We start from the raw sequence: 20,934 nt of genomic DNA, 5'->3' as shown, positions 1-20,934 counted from the left end.
AAATTATACATATACTTTTTATTTCACATGTAATAATTTTCCATCTTTATCACACGCAGTATGGTTTTTCAAAGCCTACATGCCTTGCATATCAATCATTTCAAAGGTATTACCATACACATTAGCCTGAACAGATCATTTTACTTTCTGTGTCTATCAGATTTTTTTTCTCCTCTGAGCCCCTCCTTCTCACCCCTCCAATCACTGCCCCCCCATACAGTCTCTGGCATGTATACTTGTCAACCTACTATTATACATTACAATCTTTCAGTTTCTGTAATAAGGTGCAGAGTTCATTGGATTAAAACTATATTTTCTACTTAGTGATATAAAACAAATTGACTTTGTTGCTTGATAGCAGCTTGCTAAACTCTCTTATTCCTTATGATTCTTTGACTGATTCTACATTCTTTTGAGTTCTAGTTTTGTCACATTGTATCATAAATAGATACACATACACAAACATGAGCGTGTGTACGTCTATACATAGATATATGAATTTAGTTTCTTCCTTTACAATCCTCATTATTTATTAGTTCTATTTATAATTGTATTGCAAAAGACAGAGGCTTTGGTCACAATTTATCATTGAAAAGTACTTAGCCGTACCCAGGGCCACTGCTAGCTCATATAACTCCTCTGTGCAAACTGGAGAAAGCCTTTTTCTCATACGTTTTACTTTCATCTGGTAGGAAGTTGTCATGGTACATATTTAAATCAACATTGTGAATAAATGGTGCTTCTGGCATTGTGTAATGCCCAGAGAGGGCCTGCAGATATTCTTGTATTATTCCTACTTTTTTTTTTCTTTAAGATTTTTGCTATAGGGCACAATGTGCTCACCAGAAAGAGGAAAAGTGAGAAATCACCCCTCCATCCCAGGGAAGAAAGTCATGCCACAATCCCTTTGCCTCCATTATCCTCTCAAGATTTTGGTGGAAAAAAAAAGGGGGAGGGTACCAGCAGTTAGCATAATGGCTATGTCACTGAACTCCCATGTAGCTGACCGTGGTTCGAGTCCTAGACCCGGTGGCTTAAACTCATGCCAGGTTCGTGTACATGTGTGCTCAAGATCCCGAGAGGAGAATGGAGGAGAAGGGATTGCGGGGGTGGGGGGGTGTGATTTCTCGCTTTCTATCTCTCTGTCTCTCTTTCTGGCGAGCACATGCGCCCTATAGCAACAACCTCTCCAAAAAAAAAAAGATTTTAGTGATGCACGTGCACACAGACACACGGGACATTCATCTTTCTGTCTTTCTTTCTCTTCTTCTTCTTCTTTTTTCTCTTTTTTTAGAGATTGTTGCTATAGGGTACATGTGCTCATCAGAAAGAGAGACACAAGGTGAAAATTTTAGCCTCCCCGGGGGGAATGGCCGCACCACAATAATTTCTCCTCCATTCTCCTCTTGGGATTTTGTACATGCATACACACACCCAGCCTGAGTTTAAACCACAAGGCCTGGGACTTGAACCACAGTTGACTACATGGGAGTCCAGAAACGTAACCATTATGCCATCCACTGGTCCCTGCAAGAATAGTTTCTGATGTTGAATCTTAAATTCTTGAAGTAAACCCAGTTAAGTCATTATGTACTATCTTTTCATACGTACTGGATTTGGATCAATAACACTTCGTTTGCTATTTTTACACCCATATTCATGAGTAAGTATGGGGTTATTATTTTCTTTTCTCGCCCTCCTCTGACTTGGGTATGATAGATACGTGGTCGCTTCACAAGATGAGCTGGGAAAATATTCTATTTTGCTTATTTTCTGTCTATGTTAGAAATTATATGTGACTTGAAAGTTTAGGAGGACTCACGGGTAAAACTGTCTGGACTTTGTGTGTTCTTTGAGGAAAGATTTTTAAATGACTGATTTGGGGCTAGGTGGCAGCTGAGTGGTAGCACAGCTAGACCTGCAAGGGAGGGGTCCTGGGTTCATGTCCTGGGAGCTCCCTGAGCATGCTGGGCCTGTGTGTGTGCCTGCGACCCAGACCTCTGAGTGTAGGGGTGGACCGTGGCATGTAGACCCTGTAAGAGTGCCTCGCTATCTCTCTCATGAAAGAAATGTGTAAATCAACAAAACGAAATGAACCTTTTAATCAATAAATAAAATGCCTGATTCAATTTTTTTATTTTAAATTTATTTATTTAAATTTGACCAGAGAGGGACAGAGAGAGACAGAGAAAGTGAGCCGCCAAGCCCAGGACCTGAACCATGGTTGGTCATATAGGAGTCCAGCACCCTTAACCACCACGCCACCTGCCAGCCCCACCTGATTCAATTTCTTTAGTGACGTTCAGATTTTCTATGTCTTCTGGCATCAGTTGTGGAAATTTATGTTCATATTGGGCACATATTTGAGTGCCTTTTCAGATTGCCTGCACTGCGTCCTTTCTCTCTCTTGGTCAGCACCCCACCACACCAAGTCACCCCTTCCCTTCCGGACTCAGATAAAAGACCACCCGCATAGAGTGGAGTCCGGCTTCCTCTGGGGCTGCAGATGACTGGCTGACGCAGTTCCGAAGCACAGGGAGGTCACCCCTGTGGCGTTAACTATGATCACTGTGATATGGGAGATCAAGGCCTGGCATATGAATTTCCCCCTCCTTTAGCCTGTCTCTGCACTGTTTCAAAGTCTGTTTTGTCCTTTTCGATACTTCGGGAGGACTCCCATAGGCCAAGCAAACTTGCCTGCTGAGGGGCTTGCTCTGTGTCTTGCTACCTCAGGGCAAAGGTGTGGCCAGTGCAGTGTGTGGCGACCACATGGTCTCACATCTTTCCTTGCCTCCCTGCCTTTCTCCCCCGAGCCTCAACCATCGAGGCGTATAACTCCCAAATAGAGCTCAACATTTTGCCGCTTCTCTCATGAGGGCGGTGCTTCCTCAGGACACCTGGGCTTTCACAGTTGGTACCAGATGTAGTTTTAGATAACAAACCCTTGGGACAGAATTTTGAAGTCTAGTTGTTCACCTCTTCAAAAGAATAGGAACTGCTGCTGAGACTACGTAAGTTAGGAATAACTGCTAGCACGCAGTGGCTTTGCAGTTTCTTAGTTTCTCTAGTTAGTTTGGATGAAGGACAGGTGGGAGCAAGATGATGGGAAATGAAGTGAGTGACTGGCCCATGTAGGAGCCATGTTAACTACGAGGCTTGCAGAGAACTGTGTCTCTATGACAGAGTACCGAAGGGAGTGTACCGAAGGGAGCGACAGGCTCAGGGCAATCTAATTCCAGCTCACCTGCGCGCCAAGTGCTAGAAGACATCTATGCCGACTCGAAAGGAGACCCATATATCCTGCAGCCACAGGGTGGACGAAGCTGACAATTAGACTCAGGGTCTGATTATTTGCAGGCCTCTGTAAAGCTTCAAAGAAAGTGCACCTTTGGAATTCTTCTATGTCAAAGTCAGAGGCCTTATTGGGAATGGATGGGCCCATCAGACCTGGGACAGGAATAATTAGGTGAACACATGTGATACTCTTGAACCCCCTTAACTGGCAGAAACAGTCCCACTTGCTAGATTAGCCTAGCTTTCCCTTGCCTGGAGACAGAGTAGGTTTCTCCTGAAACCTAAGCTTCACAAGGTGACACCTGCTCTTCCCATATCCTCCGTCAGCATCCCTCTTTGCCTCCAGGTCAATTGGAGTCGGAGCTAAGAATATCCTGAATTAGCCAGGAATGAATAAGAAGACACACCAGCAGTTACTTTGATAGAGAGAACTGAATATAAAAAATTGTCAGCCAGCTATTGGAAACCGTCCAGGCACAGAGAAGAGTAAGGCCTGTGGCATTGGCAACAGCGGGAAACATACCACCTCTATGTGTAGGAAGTAAAGGGGAGAGATTCAGCTGGTTAAAATTCAGAAGTTTGGGGGCCAGCAGGTGGCATAGTGGTTAAGGCGTTATACTTCCACATGGCTGACTACAGTTCGAGTCCCAGACCTGGAGGGTTGAAACTCTCACGCCAGGTGCGTGTGCATGGATGCCCCAAATCCCAAGAGGAGAATGGAGGAGAAGGAATAGTGGTGTGGCCACCACCTTCAACCTTGTGGAGGGAGCATGCTCTGTAGGCAGTGGCGCTCCTGAGCTTAGAAATGGGAGTGGGATCAGACCTTTGAGAGGTCACTGATTGGCCAGCTCTGGGTCTCCGAGAGGAATGAGGCATGCTAAGGTTGGATCTATGGGAAATGGGAGAATTGCGAACTATAGTTGTTGTCACTGGAATGAACTACTGCTGCCAGGGTGCGTTCGGATAGGAACAGCAATACCAAAGGACAGCAATAGGAAATAAGAACAAGAGTGGAAAATAAATGGTAAGAAACAAGTCTGGTTTTCCTCCAGCCTCCCAGTCTAGCACCTGCTGTTACAGACCCGGACAGGGATTCTTCTGGCAAAGGACAGACTGATATGCAGAAGCCTAGCTCCAGGAGAGTATGGAGAGTGCGTGTGAAGGTAAGAGACAACGGCTTCCCACATGACACACAGGTCTCTGCAGGGAGTATAAGGTTTGAAGAAATGTACTAATATGCGTGGTCAGAATGCAGGGCAGAGTGGATCCTAAGCTGTTTGTCCAGGAGAATATAGAGTTTAATAGGATCAAAGTCATTAGTGTGGGGGGGACCAGCAGTTAGCGTAATGGCTATGTTGCTGGACTCCCATGTAGTCGACTGCGGTTTGCATCCCGGACCCAGTGGCTAAAACTCACGCCGGATGCGTGTGCGTGTGTGCCCAAGATCCCGATAGAAGAATGGAGAAGGGATTGTGGTGTGGCCATCCCCCCTGGGGGGTGATTTCTCGCTTTCTGTCTGTCTCTCTCTGTCTGTCTGGCAAGCACACACATCGTGTAGCAAAAAAGAAAAAACCTCTTTTCTGTGGGGGCTACTTACTCTGGCTAGCTGACAGTTTGCTGGACTGGCTCCCCGAAGCCTGAGCCTGATGATGGTGTGCAGAATATGAAGTGAAGCTGCCAGACGCCCTTCCACAGAGTCAAAGAAGAGGGCAGACAGCTCAGGGGACTAGAGGTATGAAAATGGGTTTCTGGTATACGGGCTGAGGACCCACTCTACATGTTCCTGGAGGGCACAGAGCACGCTCCCTTGGCTAACACAGCAACAGGCACACAGTGAGAAGGAACGGGCATCGCTGCAGAGGCCGGCAGTGGGCGTCTCCTATGATCTGGGTTCCAGGTACAGGACGCTGCCCTGAACAAGGACTACATCAGTAGGCAAGACCGGATGCCCCGAATGGTAGGGGCCAACTTAGGAGCACTTAGTCCTAACAAGCAAAGTGGACACCATCACTGCAATGAGCAAGGAAGCCCTGGTGGTAATCCGGGTGCCTTGATCTTTGACCTTCAGGGATCTAGAGCGATGCCTAATCAAAGCGTCTCGAGGCACGAGAGATGTTGGGAGATAATCAACCAGTGTGTATATGCCAGCAGACAGAATCAAGAGCTTGTGGGTAGAGGACTGTTCTCATCGGTTTTGTTGCTAATAACAACAAAAAAATGCCTGAAACTGGGTGATTTATAAATAGTCAAGTTTTTTTTTTTTTTTTTTTTTTTGGAGAGGTTTTTGCTATAGGGCGTGCGCTCAACAGAAAGAGAGAGACAGAGAGACAGAAAGCGAGAAATCACCCCCAGGGGGTAACCAGGCCACAATCCCTTTTCCTCCATTCTCCTCTCGGGATCTTGGGCATGCACGCACACGTGCCCGGCGTGAGTTTAAGCCACCAGGTCCAGGACTCGAACTGCTGTGACTACATGGGAGTCCAGCGACATAACCATTACATTAACTGCTGGCCCCCAAATAGTCAAGTTTATTCAGTTCACAGTATAAAGGCCCAAGGCCTAGGGCCACTTCTGGTGGAGATATCCTGGCCACACTATGACATGGCAGAGGGCAGGTGAGCATGGTCTGTGTTCCATGTGTCTTTTACTCCCTCTGCTTATAAATGCACCAGAACTCCATCATGGGGGCCCCACCATAGTGACCCTATTCTAATCTCTTCCCAAAGGCCCCCAACCTTTTGACACCATGATCGGATTACGTTTTCTCCTCCTTTTAAAAAAAGTTTATTTTTTTCTTCCATGAATGAATGAGGGAGAGAAAGAGCTCCCAGCTGGGTCTTTTTGTTGTTGTTGTTGTTGTTGTTGTTGTTGTTGGAGAGGTTTTCGCTATAGGGCGCTCGCGCTCGCCAGACAGACAGAGAGAGACATAGAGACAGAAAGCGAGAAATCACCCCCCAGAGGGGATGGTCACGCCGCAATCCCTTCTCCTCCTTTCTCCTCTCAGGATCTTGGGCACGCGCACACACACATGCCCGGCGTGAGTTTTAAGCCACCGGGTCCGGGACGTGAACCGCGGTTGGCTACATGGGAGTCCAGAGACACAGCCATTACGCTAACTGCTGGTTCCCCCAGCTGGGTCTTGACACCATGAGCCAACCCTGTCCTTCAGCCAGGCTGAGCCATGGGCAAGTGTGTACCCGATGTACTCAGTGAGGTTTCCAGACTTGAACCAGGAACTTTCCCACGTAGGATTGCCTCCCAGAATATTGTATTTTACCACTGTACCACTGTCTGACCTCAAGTTTTCACTTTCTTAACCACGTTGTAGAGGCTCAGTGTCAACACATGGATTTTCAGGGACGTGTTCAAACTGTTGCAAGGGCTGACATCACCCACCACAGTGACAAGTCAGGCTCTTCCTCTAACTCCCAGTCTAGGACATTCATACACCCAGTGTCCATTGCTGGAATGAGTGACTATTAACTTCACTGCACATGCATGCAACAAGTGTTCTTCTGAACTTTACCAAGAGACCTAGAGCACTGGTGAGGAGATACCAGACTTTTCAAGCATTGTTAGGTATGAGTTCTGCGCTAACACTGTTATCTGAAAAACCCAAATGGCACCATTCTCTGGTTAGAATGGGACTTAGATAGGACAAGCAATAAATGGAGTTTTGGGGGGTGAGTCTTTCATATATTCTGTGAGTAGTCCTTCACTATATCAATGGGATGAATATCCTTGGCACCTGGGAGAATTTCACGTTTGTCCTCTGGCAATGGAGGAAGGGACAAGTACGAAGCCTTGAAATGATTCCACCCCGATCGAGATGGTAAATTTAAAAATCAGTAGGGGCCAGCAGATGGCATAGTGGCTATGTCACTAGACTCCCACGTGACTGACCGTGGTCTGAGTCCTGGACCCAATGACTTAAAACTCATGCCAAGTGCATGTGCACGCATGCCCAAGATCCTAGGAGGAGAATGGGGAAGAAGGGATTGCAGTGTGGCCATCCCCCTTGGGGTGAACTCTCATGTTCCCTCTCACTGTCTCTTTCTCTCCCTGGTGAGTGTGTGTGCCCTAAGGAAGAAACCTCTAAAACACACACACACACACGCACATGCACGTACACACGCACACACACAACAATATTGCATTCCTGGATGGACTGAAGAAGTCATTGCCACCATGAGAGTTGAACCATGCAGGAGTGATGGTCCTTACCACCTCCCCATTCAATCTGCCTTTCTAGTTTCTGCAAAAACCAGAAGGCTGGTTACAATTCAGGCTACGACTGACCACCTTGGAACAGACCAGCCCTCTAGCTAAAAACAGTTAAGAAACCAGGTCAAATCATTTTTAAAATCTGTTTTTAAAAAAGTAGAGCTAAGATTGCAACGAAGACTTATGGGACCAAGGTTCTAAAGAGAAGGAAAGCTCAGAATTGAGACTGACATTTAGCACAGTTTTTGCCGTGAGGCATTTATTGATTAGTAAGCAGTGGTTTTAGAGGTCTAGAAATGAGAGACAGAGAAGCTGAGAGAAAAGTTGTGGCTGAAGTGCTAAAAGGATAAAGCAGAGTTTTTGGCAGCCTCATGGGGCGGCAGGGACAAAAATTGGAATCTGGGGTCCACCAAGTAGGAGGGGTTCCTGTAAATACTCTCTGGCTTTCACTTGGAACCCCAAAGGGTTATTATATTAAAAATAAGAACTAACCTAAAACACACCAGTCATTTAACACTAAAATCGGACTTCCAATGAGCTGTACCTCAGACTAAATTAAGATAATTGGTCCCTACCCTAACTGCTTGCTAGGAGTAAAGTAAATCATCCTTGGAGGAAGATAACATTGTCTTTTGTCATTTCTCCTTGCATTTCAGACTTCCTTTCCTTCCAGAGGTACAATCTATCCAAATTCTTTTATTGAGAATTTATTGGTGATAAGCTCTTTCAGTTCCAGTGTTAAAATGGCCAACTTGGAAGTTTAAAAACTGGATAAAAGACTTGAACAGACTCAAAACCAATGAAGATATACAGATGGCAAATAAAAATGTGCAAAAATGCTCAACATCATGTGTCATTAGGAAATTGTAAATTAATTAACGAGATGCTATTACGTACCTATTAGAATGGACAAAATCCAGATCACCGACAACACCAAATGCTGTGTAGAATGTGGAGCAACAGGAATGCTCATTTATAGTTGGTGAGAATGCAGAATGCTATAGCCATTGTAGAAGACAGTCGGCAGTTTCTTCCAAAACTAAACATACTTTTAGCATGCAATCTAGCACTCATACTCCAAGATAATTACCCAAAAGAGTTCAGAACTTACGTTAATACAAAAACCTGTATGTGGTTGTTAATAGCAGCTTAATTTATAACTGCTCACTCTTGCAAGCAACCATTATATCTTCTATAGCTGAATGGATAAACTATGGTATATCCAGGCAATGGAATATTATTTAGCACTATAAAGAAACGAGATAGCAAGCCATAAAAAGACATGGAGGAACCTTAAATACATGTTTGTTACTAAGTAAAATAAGCCAATCCAAAAAGGCTATCCACTGTATGATTCTAATTATATGTCATTCTGAACCAGGCCAAACTACGAATCAGTAAAAAGTTCAGTGATAGTCTGGGGTTGTGGGCAGGGAATGATGAATAGGCAGAGCACAGAGGAGTTTTAGGCCACTGAAACTACAGTGTTACTATGCATTATGGATCCAAACCCATGGAAAGCACTAGAGTAAGAACAAACCCTGGGGCCAGCAGGTGGCACAGTGGTTAAGGTGTAGGACTCCCATATGATTGACCACAGTTCAAGTCCCAGACCTGGTACCTTGAAAATCGTACCAGGCATGTGTACATGCTTGTATGCCCAAAGTCCCAGAAGGAGAATGGAAAGAGGATTGCAGGGTGACCATCCTCCTCAGGGGGTGATTTCTCTCTTTTGCTCTCACCATCTCTCTCCATCCTTTCTCTGGCATGCGCACATGCCCTATGGCAAAAACCTTAAAAGACTTGTGTGTGTGTGTGTGTGTGTGTGTGTGTGTGTATAATGGATTTTGGGTGATAATGAGGTGTCCATGTAGGGTCACCAGTTGTAACACGTGTGCCATTCTGGTGGGGGATGGAGACAGTAAGGGAGGCTGTGTGCACGTGGTTCCAGCAACAGCATGAGAACTCTCTGCACTTTGCACTCAATTTTGCTGTGAATCCAGAACAGCTCTCAAAAATAAAAAGTGTTTGCATCCTAGCCTTATAAGGGATGTTTCCACTGATCAGAAACTTAGAGGTTAACCATATTTTTTTCTTGAGCACTTAAAAAACAACAGCCCGCTGTCTCCCAGCTTCCATTTGTTTGTTGCAGAGAAACCAGCTTCCAGTCTAATTGTCTTTCTTTTGTAAGAAATCTATCTTTTCTCTCTGGCGGCTACAAAGATATTTTTCTAGTTTGGTGTTCGAGGTTTTTTACTATGATGTATTTAGGTGTGGGCTTCTTTTTATTTTTCCTACTTGGAATCCACTAGATATCCTAGATCCCAAAACCAATCTTTTCATCATCATGGAAAACTTCCAGCCACTCTGTCTTCATATATCACCTGTTCCCTGTTTCTTTTGCCCTCTCTTTCTGTAACTCCAATTAGATACATGTTCGATGTTTTCATTTTATTCTCTATCTCCTCTACAGCTTTTTTTGTTATGGGTATTGGAGACCCAAGAAAATGTTTTGAGAAGAGGAGTGGCTTATTCAGCCCTCTTTTAGTAAGATCATTAGAAGGTGGAAGGATCAGAGCAACCACCGGAAGGCTGTCTGGCATTCCTCTTGGCATTGGCTTAGGATCACTCCACACAGGGAGCTTGCTCAGTGAAAAATCTTTACCCAAAACTCGGGCCCTCCCCATGGGGCCCATGGAGGAGAGAAGCTGAGAGCTTCAGGGCTGAGTGCACCAGGATGGCACAGGTTCAATTTCCTGGGAATCACCAGTCCTGCCTGAGAGGTCCCGGCAGAGGCTGCTCTGTGCTGCTGCCTCGTGCTGTACAGACTATGGCAGAAAAGCCCTGGGGCCTCCTGGTTCACTTTTCCACATGCCAGCACTTTATTTTTATATGTATGGATTGCTGTTTCTACACTTTCAGTGCATCCCTGAAATACAGGGGAAATGTGATCTGACAGACTAGGACACAGAGAGACACCAGAGAGTTGAGTGCATTAAGAGAAAACCAGGGGAAGGCACAGCAGAAAGGCAGCCATCGCCAAGGCAAGAGGAGAGCCCTCAGAGAAACCCCTCCTGCAGGCACCTTGACCTTGGACTTCCTGCTTCCAGAACTGTGAGAAAATAAATTTGTTGTTTAGGTCGCTCAGTCCGTGGCATGTTGTTACAGCGGCCTGAGTAAACTAATACAGTGTACATGGCCAACCTCGTGTCACACTCACGCTGGGGTTGGTGAGCACAGCAAGACTTGGGATTAGTGTTGAGAAAACTTGCTATTTGAAAGCTTTGTGGAAAGTTTTGTGTTTACACAGTAGTGGTGAAGATTGGGGTCTTTCCCGTGTGAAGGTGGCTATGTTAGATGAGTTTTATCCCCAGTGTCTGTTCGGGGTTCAGAGGGGCCTGACCCGTTTTCTCCCACTTTGGTTGCCCTGTTCTACCGTGTGGTTATCAGAGGCTGGTGCTATGGGCTTGTCTTCTCTACAAGCAAATGTCGAGTTGTGCCGAGTAGGAGAAAGGGCATTTGGCCATTTCCATGCTATTTGCACTGATTTCTTTCCTCAGAGGTAGCTGAAAAATTTTGGCTTCTGCACTTGACTTTGTGCTAATTGTTCAGAGGACGATTGTTTGATAAGTACCTGTCTAGCTGCCTTAGGGTCTGTAGTGTGTCATTTGGTTGCTGGCTTGGGATAACAGATTTATGGGATAACTTAAGAGGGATTCAATGGGACCAGCAGTTGGCGTAATGGCTATGTCGCTGGACTCCCACGTAGTCGACTGCGGTTTGAGTCCTGGACCCAGTGGCTTAAACTCACGCCGGGCGCGTGTGCGTGTATGCCCAAGATCTCAAGAGGAGAATGGAGGAGAAGGGATTGTGGTGTGGCCATCCCCCCTGGGGGCTGATTTCTGTCTCTCTGTCTGTCTCTGTCTGATGAGCGCACACGCCCTGTTGCAAAATCCTCTCCAAATAAAAAAAAAGAGGGATTCAATTTATTGGGAATCAGTTGTCAATATGCTAGTCATAGCCATGAGCATTTCCTGTTGAAGGCATTGATTATAGTGGCTCTTGCTGGCTTATTTCAGAAAGGAGCAGGGTCTTTTTTCAAGAAAAGAAAGTTTTCTTAGTTCCTGGTAACAGCCACAGCCCTGGCTGCAGAACTTAGCACGTACAGGTGCAGTGACTATGAGTGCATTAAATGAATCCCCTGTCTCAGCAGGGTTAGTTTCATAGACCCAAAGTAACCTCCCCTTCTTACTCACTGGGTCAAGTGAACAGGTTACAAGAAAAAGACTTCATGGTGTGAACTGATGAACAAGGTCAAAGCCAGGGAAATATGCCTGTGCCTCCTCCTACCTGCAGTGAAATGCAAAAACAAGTAGCAAACATAGAATTCGAAAAACAAGTATACTCTATCTCACTCCACCCTCGCTCTCTCTCTTTTCCTCTTCTTGCAGACAATTAAGGGTACCTCAAGTCAGAGAGAGCTTGGATATAATGTTTACCAATTCAAAAGAAGTCATCTGGGCCCAGCAGGTAGAGACACTGGTTTATTCAACTTATAGGAGGCACTGAAGGCAGCCAGTTGGTTTAGAGTCTGCATTTTGGTGTAGTGTAACAAGAAGTTTTATAGGATATAGATCTTATAGGCATGTTAATTATTCCAGACCTGGTCAGACCTGCAGTCTTTTCAGACCCTTACACAATTTATGGCAATACTGTTCGATGATTACATCAAGGGCTAGATAACTAGGATATAAATCATTGGGGTAAGTTTTTTTAAAATTAAAATTTATTTTATTATATTTATTTATTTTAATTTGACCAGAGAGGGACAGAGTGAGAGAGAGAGGGAAAGTGAAAAAGCAAGCCACCAGGTTCAAGATTCGGACTGCAGTCAGCCATGTGGGAGTCCAGTGCCCCTAGCCACCATGCCACCTGCCAGCCCCAGGGTAAGTCTTTAAGCATGGCAGCCTATAGCCCATGACACACCTGTGGTGAGGAGTCATACCTATCTTGGAGGTCCAACCTAGCCAGGGGCTGCCTTCAGGGGGAGGGAGTAATATAGCCAGGTGCAGAGAAAGGAAAAAAATGGCCAATGTCTGGGCGCTACCCCACAGCACCACTAACTGTACTGAGGACGACAAACGGCCAGCGTGGATAGGCCAGACAGCCATTGTACCTACTTTCCTGAATCCCTAAGACCGAGAGCAAAAGACTTCCTCGGAAATTATGAGAGGTTTGGAATGGGACATACCAGGATTTGAATCCCAGTTATGTTAGCTGTGTGATCTTGGCCAATAATTTAAACTTTCTGAGGCTTCGATTCCAGTTCAAGAAAAAAAGAAACCACACTGTCTTTCATTGACTTGGGATAAGAATTGAGAGATTGATATAAAGTTGTCTAGAAAAGTAAATGGTAGTTTATTCCTTTCCGTAGGCAAAAGATTGAAACCTCAGGAGCAACTGTGAGGATTTATTGTGTTAGATATTACTGTTGCACTCCAATATTTTTGATTCTGCTCTCATTCTGGACTTAGGGGAGGATCCTACCTCCCTGGCCCCTTGAAGTCACTCATGACATTCTGACTCTATCTGATGCGATGTGAGTGGAAATACCTAGGTCGTTGCAAAGCAACTGTTGATTTGGAGGCACCATAAGATGGAAGCATGTGGGACCAGCAGGTGGCATGGTGGTTAAGGTGCTGGACACTCCCACATGGCCAACCATGGTTCAAGTCCTGAATCTGGTGGCTTGCTTTCTCACTTCCTCTGTCTCTCTCTTTCTCTGCCTCTCTCTGGTCAAATTAAAATAAATGAATCAATAAATAAAATTTAAAAAAAAGATGGAAGCACGCTGGATCACAGCCCACACACGGAGAACTGCTGCTCTGAAGTCTAGCCCAAACCTGCACTAGTCTCTGTGTGATCAAAAAAAAGAAACCTTTGGCCTAGCCACAGTGGTGCCAGTGAGGGTGTCATTGTGTGGTGACTGAAGCCGTGCGAGAGACCCAGGTTTTGTTCCTCATCCAACCTAAAACAGGCCAAGCACAGTGGAACATGCCTGTGGTTCCGGCTAAGGGGAAGGCCAGAGTAGGAGGGTCTGGAAGGCAAGATCCTCTCAAGAATAACTCTCTCTCTCTTTCGCCTCTCCTCCTCCTCTTCCCACACTCTCTTTTTCTTATAAACAGATAAAGAAACTTTTGCTGTGTTCCACCACTGGGATTCTGGGGTAATTTGTTACTACAGCATAATCTAGACTATTCTGACTGATATATACACAGATTCGTATAATGTGGATCTTGAAATGTGTAATATGAAAACAAGAGCTGTGATAGGAGTGTTCAGAGTAATGCAGCACACTAAGTGTATTGGGTCATTGAAAGTCATGTTGCATTTTTGCACAGAAAAACGTAGAAAAATGCATCATGACTTTTCCAATGATCTAATAGATACTGGTCAGGAAAATGGTCGGGGTTTCCGAATACCTGATGACAACTTTAACCTCTCTGTAAGGAGAGCAGGTTCTTATATGCATCATTCAAATGGCAGGCCAAATAGAGAAAAGAACATTCCTAAATGAATGTGTTTACTATAGAACACACACACGAGTGGAAAACCGACAAATAGACAGTCACACGAAGAAAAGATAAATACGAAGGAGGGAAGTAAGGAGAGCTCACAAACACCCTTCATTAATGACAAACCAAACTTCATGTGTGCCCGGCAAGAATCTTCCACTTAGCCCAGGAGATGGTCTCTCAAGGTAACACTTGACCAGATCAGAACCCTGTCATATTGTCAGCCTGACAAGATTTTCCAGTCCAGTAGAATTTCTGACCGTATCAAATGGATTCTCGAAAGGAGTGCTGTCATGGAGAGATAGCTATGGCTCAGATTATAGTCCAGAAACTCTTACATTTGTAGCCCCAGAAGATGGATTACCTCAGCTTCCAGATGTCAAAGTTGGAGAGAGGCAATGGCCCAGAGCCTACTGGCTTATGATGGACTCTGGCCAGGTAGCTTTCCGCTTATCTGACTTCAGTAACAGCAGGTACGGTCAAGCAAAAATTCATGCATTCATAATGGAGTGTAGCTGGCAGACCATAACCCTAAGTAAAATGTAAGCTCTTAAATGGAATGAGAATCAGAGCATTGCAAAAGACTCATTAACAAAGGACCTCCAACCCAGGCCCTCTGCATAGGGCCTGTGACCAGTAAACACCTGTTGAATGACAGAATGAAGGGATCCACTGCAGAGTTGAATATTGTTACTGGGTCTGTCCCATATATATACATATATATATATAATTTGGTTTTTTTGGTAGAAGTTTATTCCTATAAGGCATGTGTGCTCGCCAGAAAGACAGAGAGAGACAGAGAGACAGAAAGCGAGAAACCAGCCCCCAGGGGGAATGGCCACGCCGCAATCCCTTCTCCATTCTCCTCTCGGGATCTTGGGCACACATGCACATGCACCTGGTGTGAATCTAAGCCACTAGGTCTGAGACTCGAACCGCAGTCGACTACATGGGAGTCCAGCGACATCTTATATGCATCATTCAAATGGCAGGCCAAATAGAGAAAAGAACATTCCTAAATGAATGTGTTTACTATAGAACACACACACGAGTGGAAAACCGACAAATAGACAGTCACACGAAGAAAAGATAAATACGAAGGAGGGAAGTAAGGAGAGCTCACAAACACCCTTCATTAATGACAAACCAAACTTCATGTGTGCCCGGCAAGAATCTTCCACTTAGCCCAGGAGATGGTCTCTCAAGGTAACACTTGACCAGATCAGAACCCTGTCATATTGTCAGCCTGACAAGATTTTCCAGTCCAGTAGAATTTCTGACCGTATCAAATGGATTCTCGAAAGGAGTGCTGTCATGGAGAGATAGCTATGGCTCAGATTATAGTCCAGAAACTCTTACATTTGTAGCCCCAGAAGATGGATTACCTCAGCTTCCAGATGTCAAAGTTGGAGAGAGGCAATGGCCCAGAGCCTACTGGCTTATGATGGACTCTGGCCAGGTAGCTTTCCGCTTATCTGACTTCAGTAACAGCAGGTACGGTCAAGCAAAAATTCATGCATTCATAATGGAGTGTAGCTGGCAGACCATAACCCTAAGTAAAATGTAAGCTCTTAAATGGAATGAGAATCAGAGCATTGCAAAAGACTCATTAACAAAGGACCTCCAACCCAGGCCCTCTGCATAGGGCCTGTGACCAGTAAACACCTGTTGAATGACAGAATGAAGGGATCCACTGCAGAGTTGAATATTGTTACTGGGTCTGTCCCATATATATACATATATATATATAATTTGGTTTTTTTGGTAGAAGTTTATTCCTATAAGGCATGTGTGCTCGCCAGAAAGACAGAGAGAGACAGAGAGACAGAAAGCGAGAAACCAGCCCCCAGGGGGAATGGCCACGCCGCAATCCCTTCTCCATTCTCCTCTCGGGATCTTGGGCACACATGCACATGCACCTGGTGTGAATCTAAGCCACTAGGTCTGAGACTCGAACCGCAGTCGACTACATGGGAGTCCAGCGACATAGCCATTATGGTAACTGCTGGTCCCTGTTTTAGAATATATTTAAAGAAACATATCAGGATCTTTGTGAAGTTTTCTCAAGCAGGGGAATCTCCTGTTATGCTATGGATAATCCCAAGCAGGCAGGTTGGAGTGTTCTGCCTGGTGCTGCTCTGCCCCTGAGAAGTGAGGATGGTGGCCCTCTACTCCCAGCCTTTCCCATAAAGCTTCCCTTTCCACACTTCTCTGCTCCTTTTGTTGCTCTCCAGCATCAGGAGAGAGGAGGCACTGCCCAGCCCCACCACCAGCCACAGTTCTCTGGGCCTCTACATGGAGGCTTCCTGGCTTCCTCCTGGACAGGCAGGGTGGAGGAGCGGAAACACTGGTCTGTCAAATCCTCTCGTGGGCTGCGAGGAAGCCTAGTTAAAATTTCCTGCACGAGCCCTCCTCCCAGGGGAAACCTGGCAATTCATTTGAACTCTACAGCCAGTTCTGGGAGGCTCTTTTTTTGTTCATTAATTCCCTACTTTTCACCCAGCGCCATCCTAGGTTCTTGGCATAGTGTAGAAAGGAAACCACGTCCAGTTCCTGCTCCTGTCCCTGCTCCTGGTACACCCACCAAGTCCGGCTATGTCACTTCTGCCCTCGGTGTGCCTAGCCACTCTGCAGTTTCTGCCACCGGAGGGTAGAATGCCCGCACTCAGACCCACCTCCCAACCTGGCACGGACTCACATAGACTGTGCTGACTTCGGCCAGCTGGTGGTGTGGTGGTAAAGTCAGCTAGATCCCATATGGCCCATTGTGTGGTTCGATTCTGATCCAGCGGCTTGAGAAACATGCCAGGTACGTGTACAAACATGCCCAGAATTGCTCATGCAGGGGAGGAGAAGGGGTTGCAGAGGAGAGTTCGCTGAAAGGATTGCTGAATGGCTGCTCCCTCCCCCAGAGTACTTTTCCCCCCCCCCCCCTCTGTCTGCTCTTTGTTGAGTGCACGTGCTTTATGGCAAATGAAAGAAAAGGTCAGCAGTATATCGAACCAAAGTCATTTATTTGTATTTTATTGGAATATAGCATAACATGAAATAAATATTAATTTACCAAATCCTTAATTGTTTCATAAATAATATTAAGTTAACAGACATTTTATAGAATGCTAAATTAAATAAGATGAAAATATCTATTTTGCCTGGAGCAAATTGGAGGAGCATACTTCAGAGGTTCTACTGTCTGGAATATATCTCAGATGCTTAATGGTTTTCTGGTTGTGCATGGTGGTCAAGGACCCAGATGTCTGAAATGTTTACTTTTTCTCAGAAGCTTACACTAAAAATCAAGCCTTCTCCCCTTCCATTGACCTTCATTCTTATTTCAACACAATGTCCTTTTCCTCCTCCAAAATCTTCGGCTACAACAAACTAGTTTATTTTCAACTCTCCATTGTCCACTCAGTGTTTATCACCCCAAGAAATTCTTGTAAGTATTCTAGGAATTGCTTTACTCTCCGTCTTTCTTCTCCGCACTTTTTCTGTGAAAGGAACAGACAAGAGGGCAGGATAGTGACAATTCTGTTGATCTAGGGCTGAAAGAATATCATTTCCACTGAATGTTTGTAACTTACTTTTTGGTCGTCAATGTAATTTTTTAACAAAGATAAGTTTCGGAATAGTTTTTCCACAGCGTCTCCTTGTACGGTTTGATTCTTCAGTGTGTCTATTCCCTGAAAGATTTCTTCAGTGCATAGTTGGTGCTAAATGAGAAAGATTGAAAAAAATGTAAGTAATCAAAAACAGGCATAAAATACATGTTAGTCCCTTAGCCATTCCACAACCTACACGTATTTCAAAATATCGGGTTGTCCATAATAAATATACTCAATTTAAATTTTTCAGTTAAAAACTAAATAAGTTAGAGGAGAAAAGTTGGTCCAAAAAGTTAGGCCTTGTTTTGTGATGTTTATAGCAGTTCTCTTCTTCAAAAAGCTTTTTGTTTGTTTCTCTTCCAGGTACTAAACTACCTCCAAAAATAGATGAAGTTTGTTTAATTACTGAAGATATATATATATATATATATATATATATATCCTGCTCCACCAAAAATTACACTTTCTAAACATTTTATTTTTAGAAATTATACATATATTATACAAACATTATATATATCCTGATATATATATACATATATATATATATCCTGCCCCACCAAAAATAAAATGTTTAGAAAGTGTAATGCGATTACTGATTGAACTCACATCAGTTCTTTCTTTTTTACAGTTCTTTTTAGATTAATGAAATCATATATGTTACATTTTCATATGGTCATAACATATTCCAAATATATACATTATTTTTAGTCATATTCATTTAAATATGTGGAAATTGTTAATACAGGATATTCATTATATATTGTAAGGTCTATTGACCATGATTCTAGAAATACAACCCTAAGTTGTATGTCTTATATTTTGGAGACATTAGAGTGAGAAAAGCCATACCTAATCTGAGCTAAACAGAGCCCAGCAGGCACCTCTGACCGGGTGTGGAATTTTGGGAAGAATCCTTGGCTTGAGGCTCTTTGTGATGAACAACTAATAACGTCATCAAGGGACTGGGCCCACTTATTTAATAAATTCTACTTGTTCAAAAGTCATTTCTAATATTTATAAGCACACACATTCACAGCTACCCATATGAAAACAAAACAGAAAAAATAAAATAGTTCAAATGATTTATGGCTTAAAATACGGATTTTACTTAACCACGTAGTCATTTTATTGAATCATAACTTAACTTACATTTTTATGCGCAGGAACAGGAATCCTCAGGCTCTGAAAAGGAAATAGAATCATTTTTAAAGCACTTGAGCATTTATAGGTTGTAAGAGGATACTTACTAGTGATGTAGTTATAGCCTATGTATTACTAACATAGTCGCAATTTCATTCCTTCGAATAGATCTTTATACATGGTAAGTGAACCACCACACATGATTGTCTACGAACTTTATAGGCTGTAGGAATCAAAAAGAAAATTACCTCATTGCCTGTCAGCAGAGTTCGATGGGTCGAGAGTAGAGCCAGGGTCTCTGCCACCACTGTACTCATGGAACTGCCTATAGCAAACCCATGGATGTAGGCAACTCCAAGAGCCAGAAAACCCAACTGCAGAAGCATTCTCATGGCTCTGAAATGTTCAGCGTTTGCCTTTTACAACCCAAGTGCATAGTACGAGATTGTATCCCCAACCAATTTATTCTGTCTCTTTGAGGAAATGAATAATTTCTAACAATCAGATAGAGAATGGCTAATAATGGCATGTCATGAAACTAAATGTTTCCAATGCTTTCTATCTTAAAAAAGAAAGTTACTTTTATCTGTTAGTAATAATAAAATTCCCTATTTCCCCCCTTTCTATTACCGAAGAAAAGCTTTGAGTTAATACATCATTGCCCACATTTTTGCATGTCTTAAAGCCAAAAGATTAAATTTCCTCTCGAAAGATGTGTGTAAAAAGGAGAAGTATAATGTCAACTGCTAAACAGAATTTTATACTAACATACATACAACTGGGAAGGTTTTTTTCAGATCAACTCAATTCTACCATGGTCGTACTAGATTGATCTGTCCTAAAAGGAATTGAAAATAGTGGTGAGAAATTAGTGATGAAAGCAAAGAGCAGCAATACTTCACAGCATCAAGTAGTGCTCCATGGACTTTTGATTAGGATCCTTTCTGGGGTCAGTGACTAAAAACCTCACCCAAACTGGTTGAAGAGTAACAGTGAACTCGTTGGCTCATATAACCAAATGGTCCAGTTATATCTTGCTTCAGGGACTCGCTCCTGACCCCTTTCTCCAGCAGCTCTCCTGCTGTGATCACAAGAGGGTGTCCAAACTTCTGCATCTGGGCTGGCTGTGTGACACAGTGTTAAGGCGCTGCTTAAGAGACGCTGGGTCCCACATGCTGACCGTAGTTCAAATCCCCAGCCCATTTGGCCTGAAACACACCAGGCACCTGAGATCTGATGGACTGAAGGAAGGGGACTGTGGCATGACCAGACCCTGTGGAGGCTCTGGTCACTTTCCCTCTCTCTTTCTCATGCAACTGCACATACGCTCTATCATGAATAAAGATAAATAAAATTAGGTCAAAAGTCCTGGATCTATCTGAAGCCTGTTCATGAGCAACAGGAAAAAACAAGTTGTGCTTTTCTGATTATTCATTCCTAAGTCCTAGAATTCAGTCTCTTTGTGACAGGCGTCACATGTTCACCTTTGAACTGTAGTCAGCAGTATAGGGTATACTGATTGGCTCTCCTTGGATCTGGAGGTGGATTTTAACCCACCCAAACCACATAGCTGAGGAATTTGGGGTCTTCAGTAGTTGTAACAGGGACAGGGACACTGGGAAGGCAACCAGTAAATATCTGTCACATGGGTATGTCTCTCCTTTACATCTGACAAGTGTGGGGCTGCCCTTTCACACCTTGGGTTGGCCATGTACACGTGTATAGTTAGGGAAAGCAGTCTGTTTCTGAATCTCAGAAGTGTAACCCCAGAAGAGCAAATAATCTCCCTTCTAGACCACGTATTTCCTTCTTCCCTGACTCTCGAGCACATACAATGAAGATGTAGGCTTTATTATTATCATTATTAACCTTTTTTTCTTTCTATTCTTCCTGTAGGGCACATGCACTTGCCAGATAGAGAGAGAAAGTAAGAAATCAGATGGCCACACTGCAGTCCCATCTAATTCTCCTCCTGGAATTTGGGACATGCATCACACACACCCAGCATGTTTCTCAAGCTGCCAGGTCCAGGACTCGAACCCACAGTTGGTTATGTAACATTCAGCTGCCTCAACCTCTGTGCCATCTGCTGG

At 44.1% G+C, this 20,934-nt stretch overlaps 1 protein-coding gene across 1 annotated transcript; it reads right to left on the bottom strand.

Annotated features, from left to right (window-relative positions):
* Positions 1–17,485: 17,485 nt before the first annotated feature.
* Positions 17,486–19,233, bottom strand: IL5 (interleukin 5). The gene is made up of 4 exons (XM_006166880.1): positions 19,090–19,233; positions 18,851–18,883; positions 17,678–17,806; positions 17,486–17,584 (listed from the first exon to the last, which is right to left on the bottom strand). Exons 1-4 carry the CDS (start codon positions 19,231–19,233, stop codon positions 17,486–17,488), a joined length of 405 nt encoding a protein of 134 aa, XP_006166942.1.
* Between the last annotated feature and the right edge of the window lie 1,701 nt (positions 19,234–20,934).

This window comes from Tupaia chinensis, unplaced genomic scaffold (assembly GCF_000334495.1).
Source record: "Tupaia chinensis unplaced genomic scaffold, TupChi_1.0 Scaffold144346_1, whole genome shotgun sequence".
NCBI lineage: Eukaryota > Metazoa > Chordata > Mammalia > Scandentia > Tupaiidae > Tupaia > Tupaia belangeri.
Note: the sequence above shows the minus strand (reverse complement) of the source record. Positions and strands in the feature narration are given on the sequence as shown.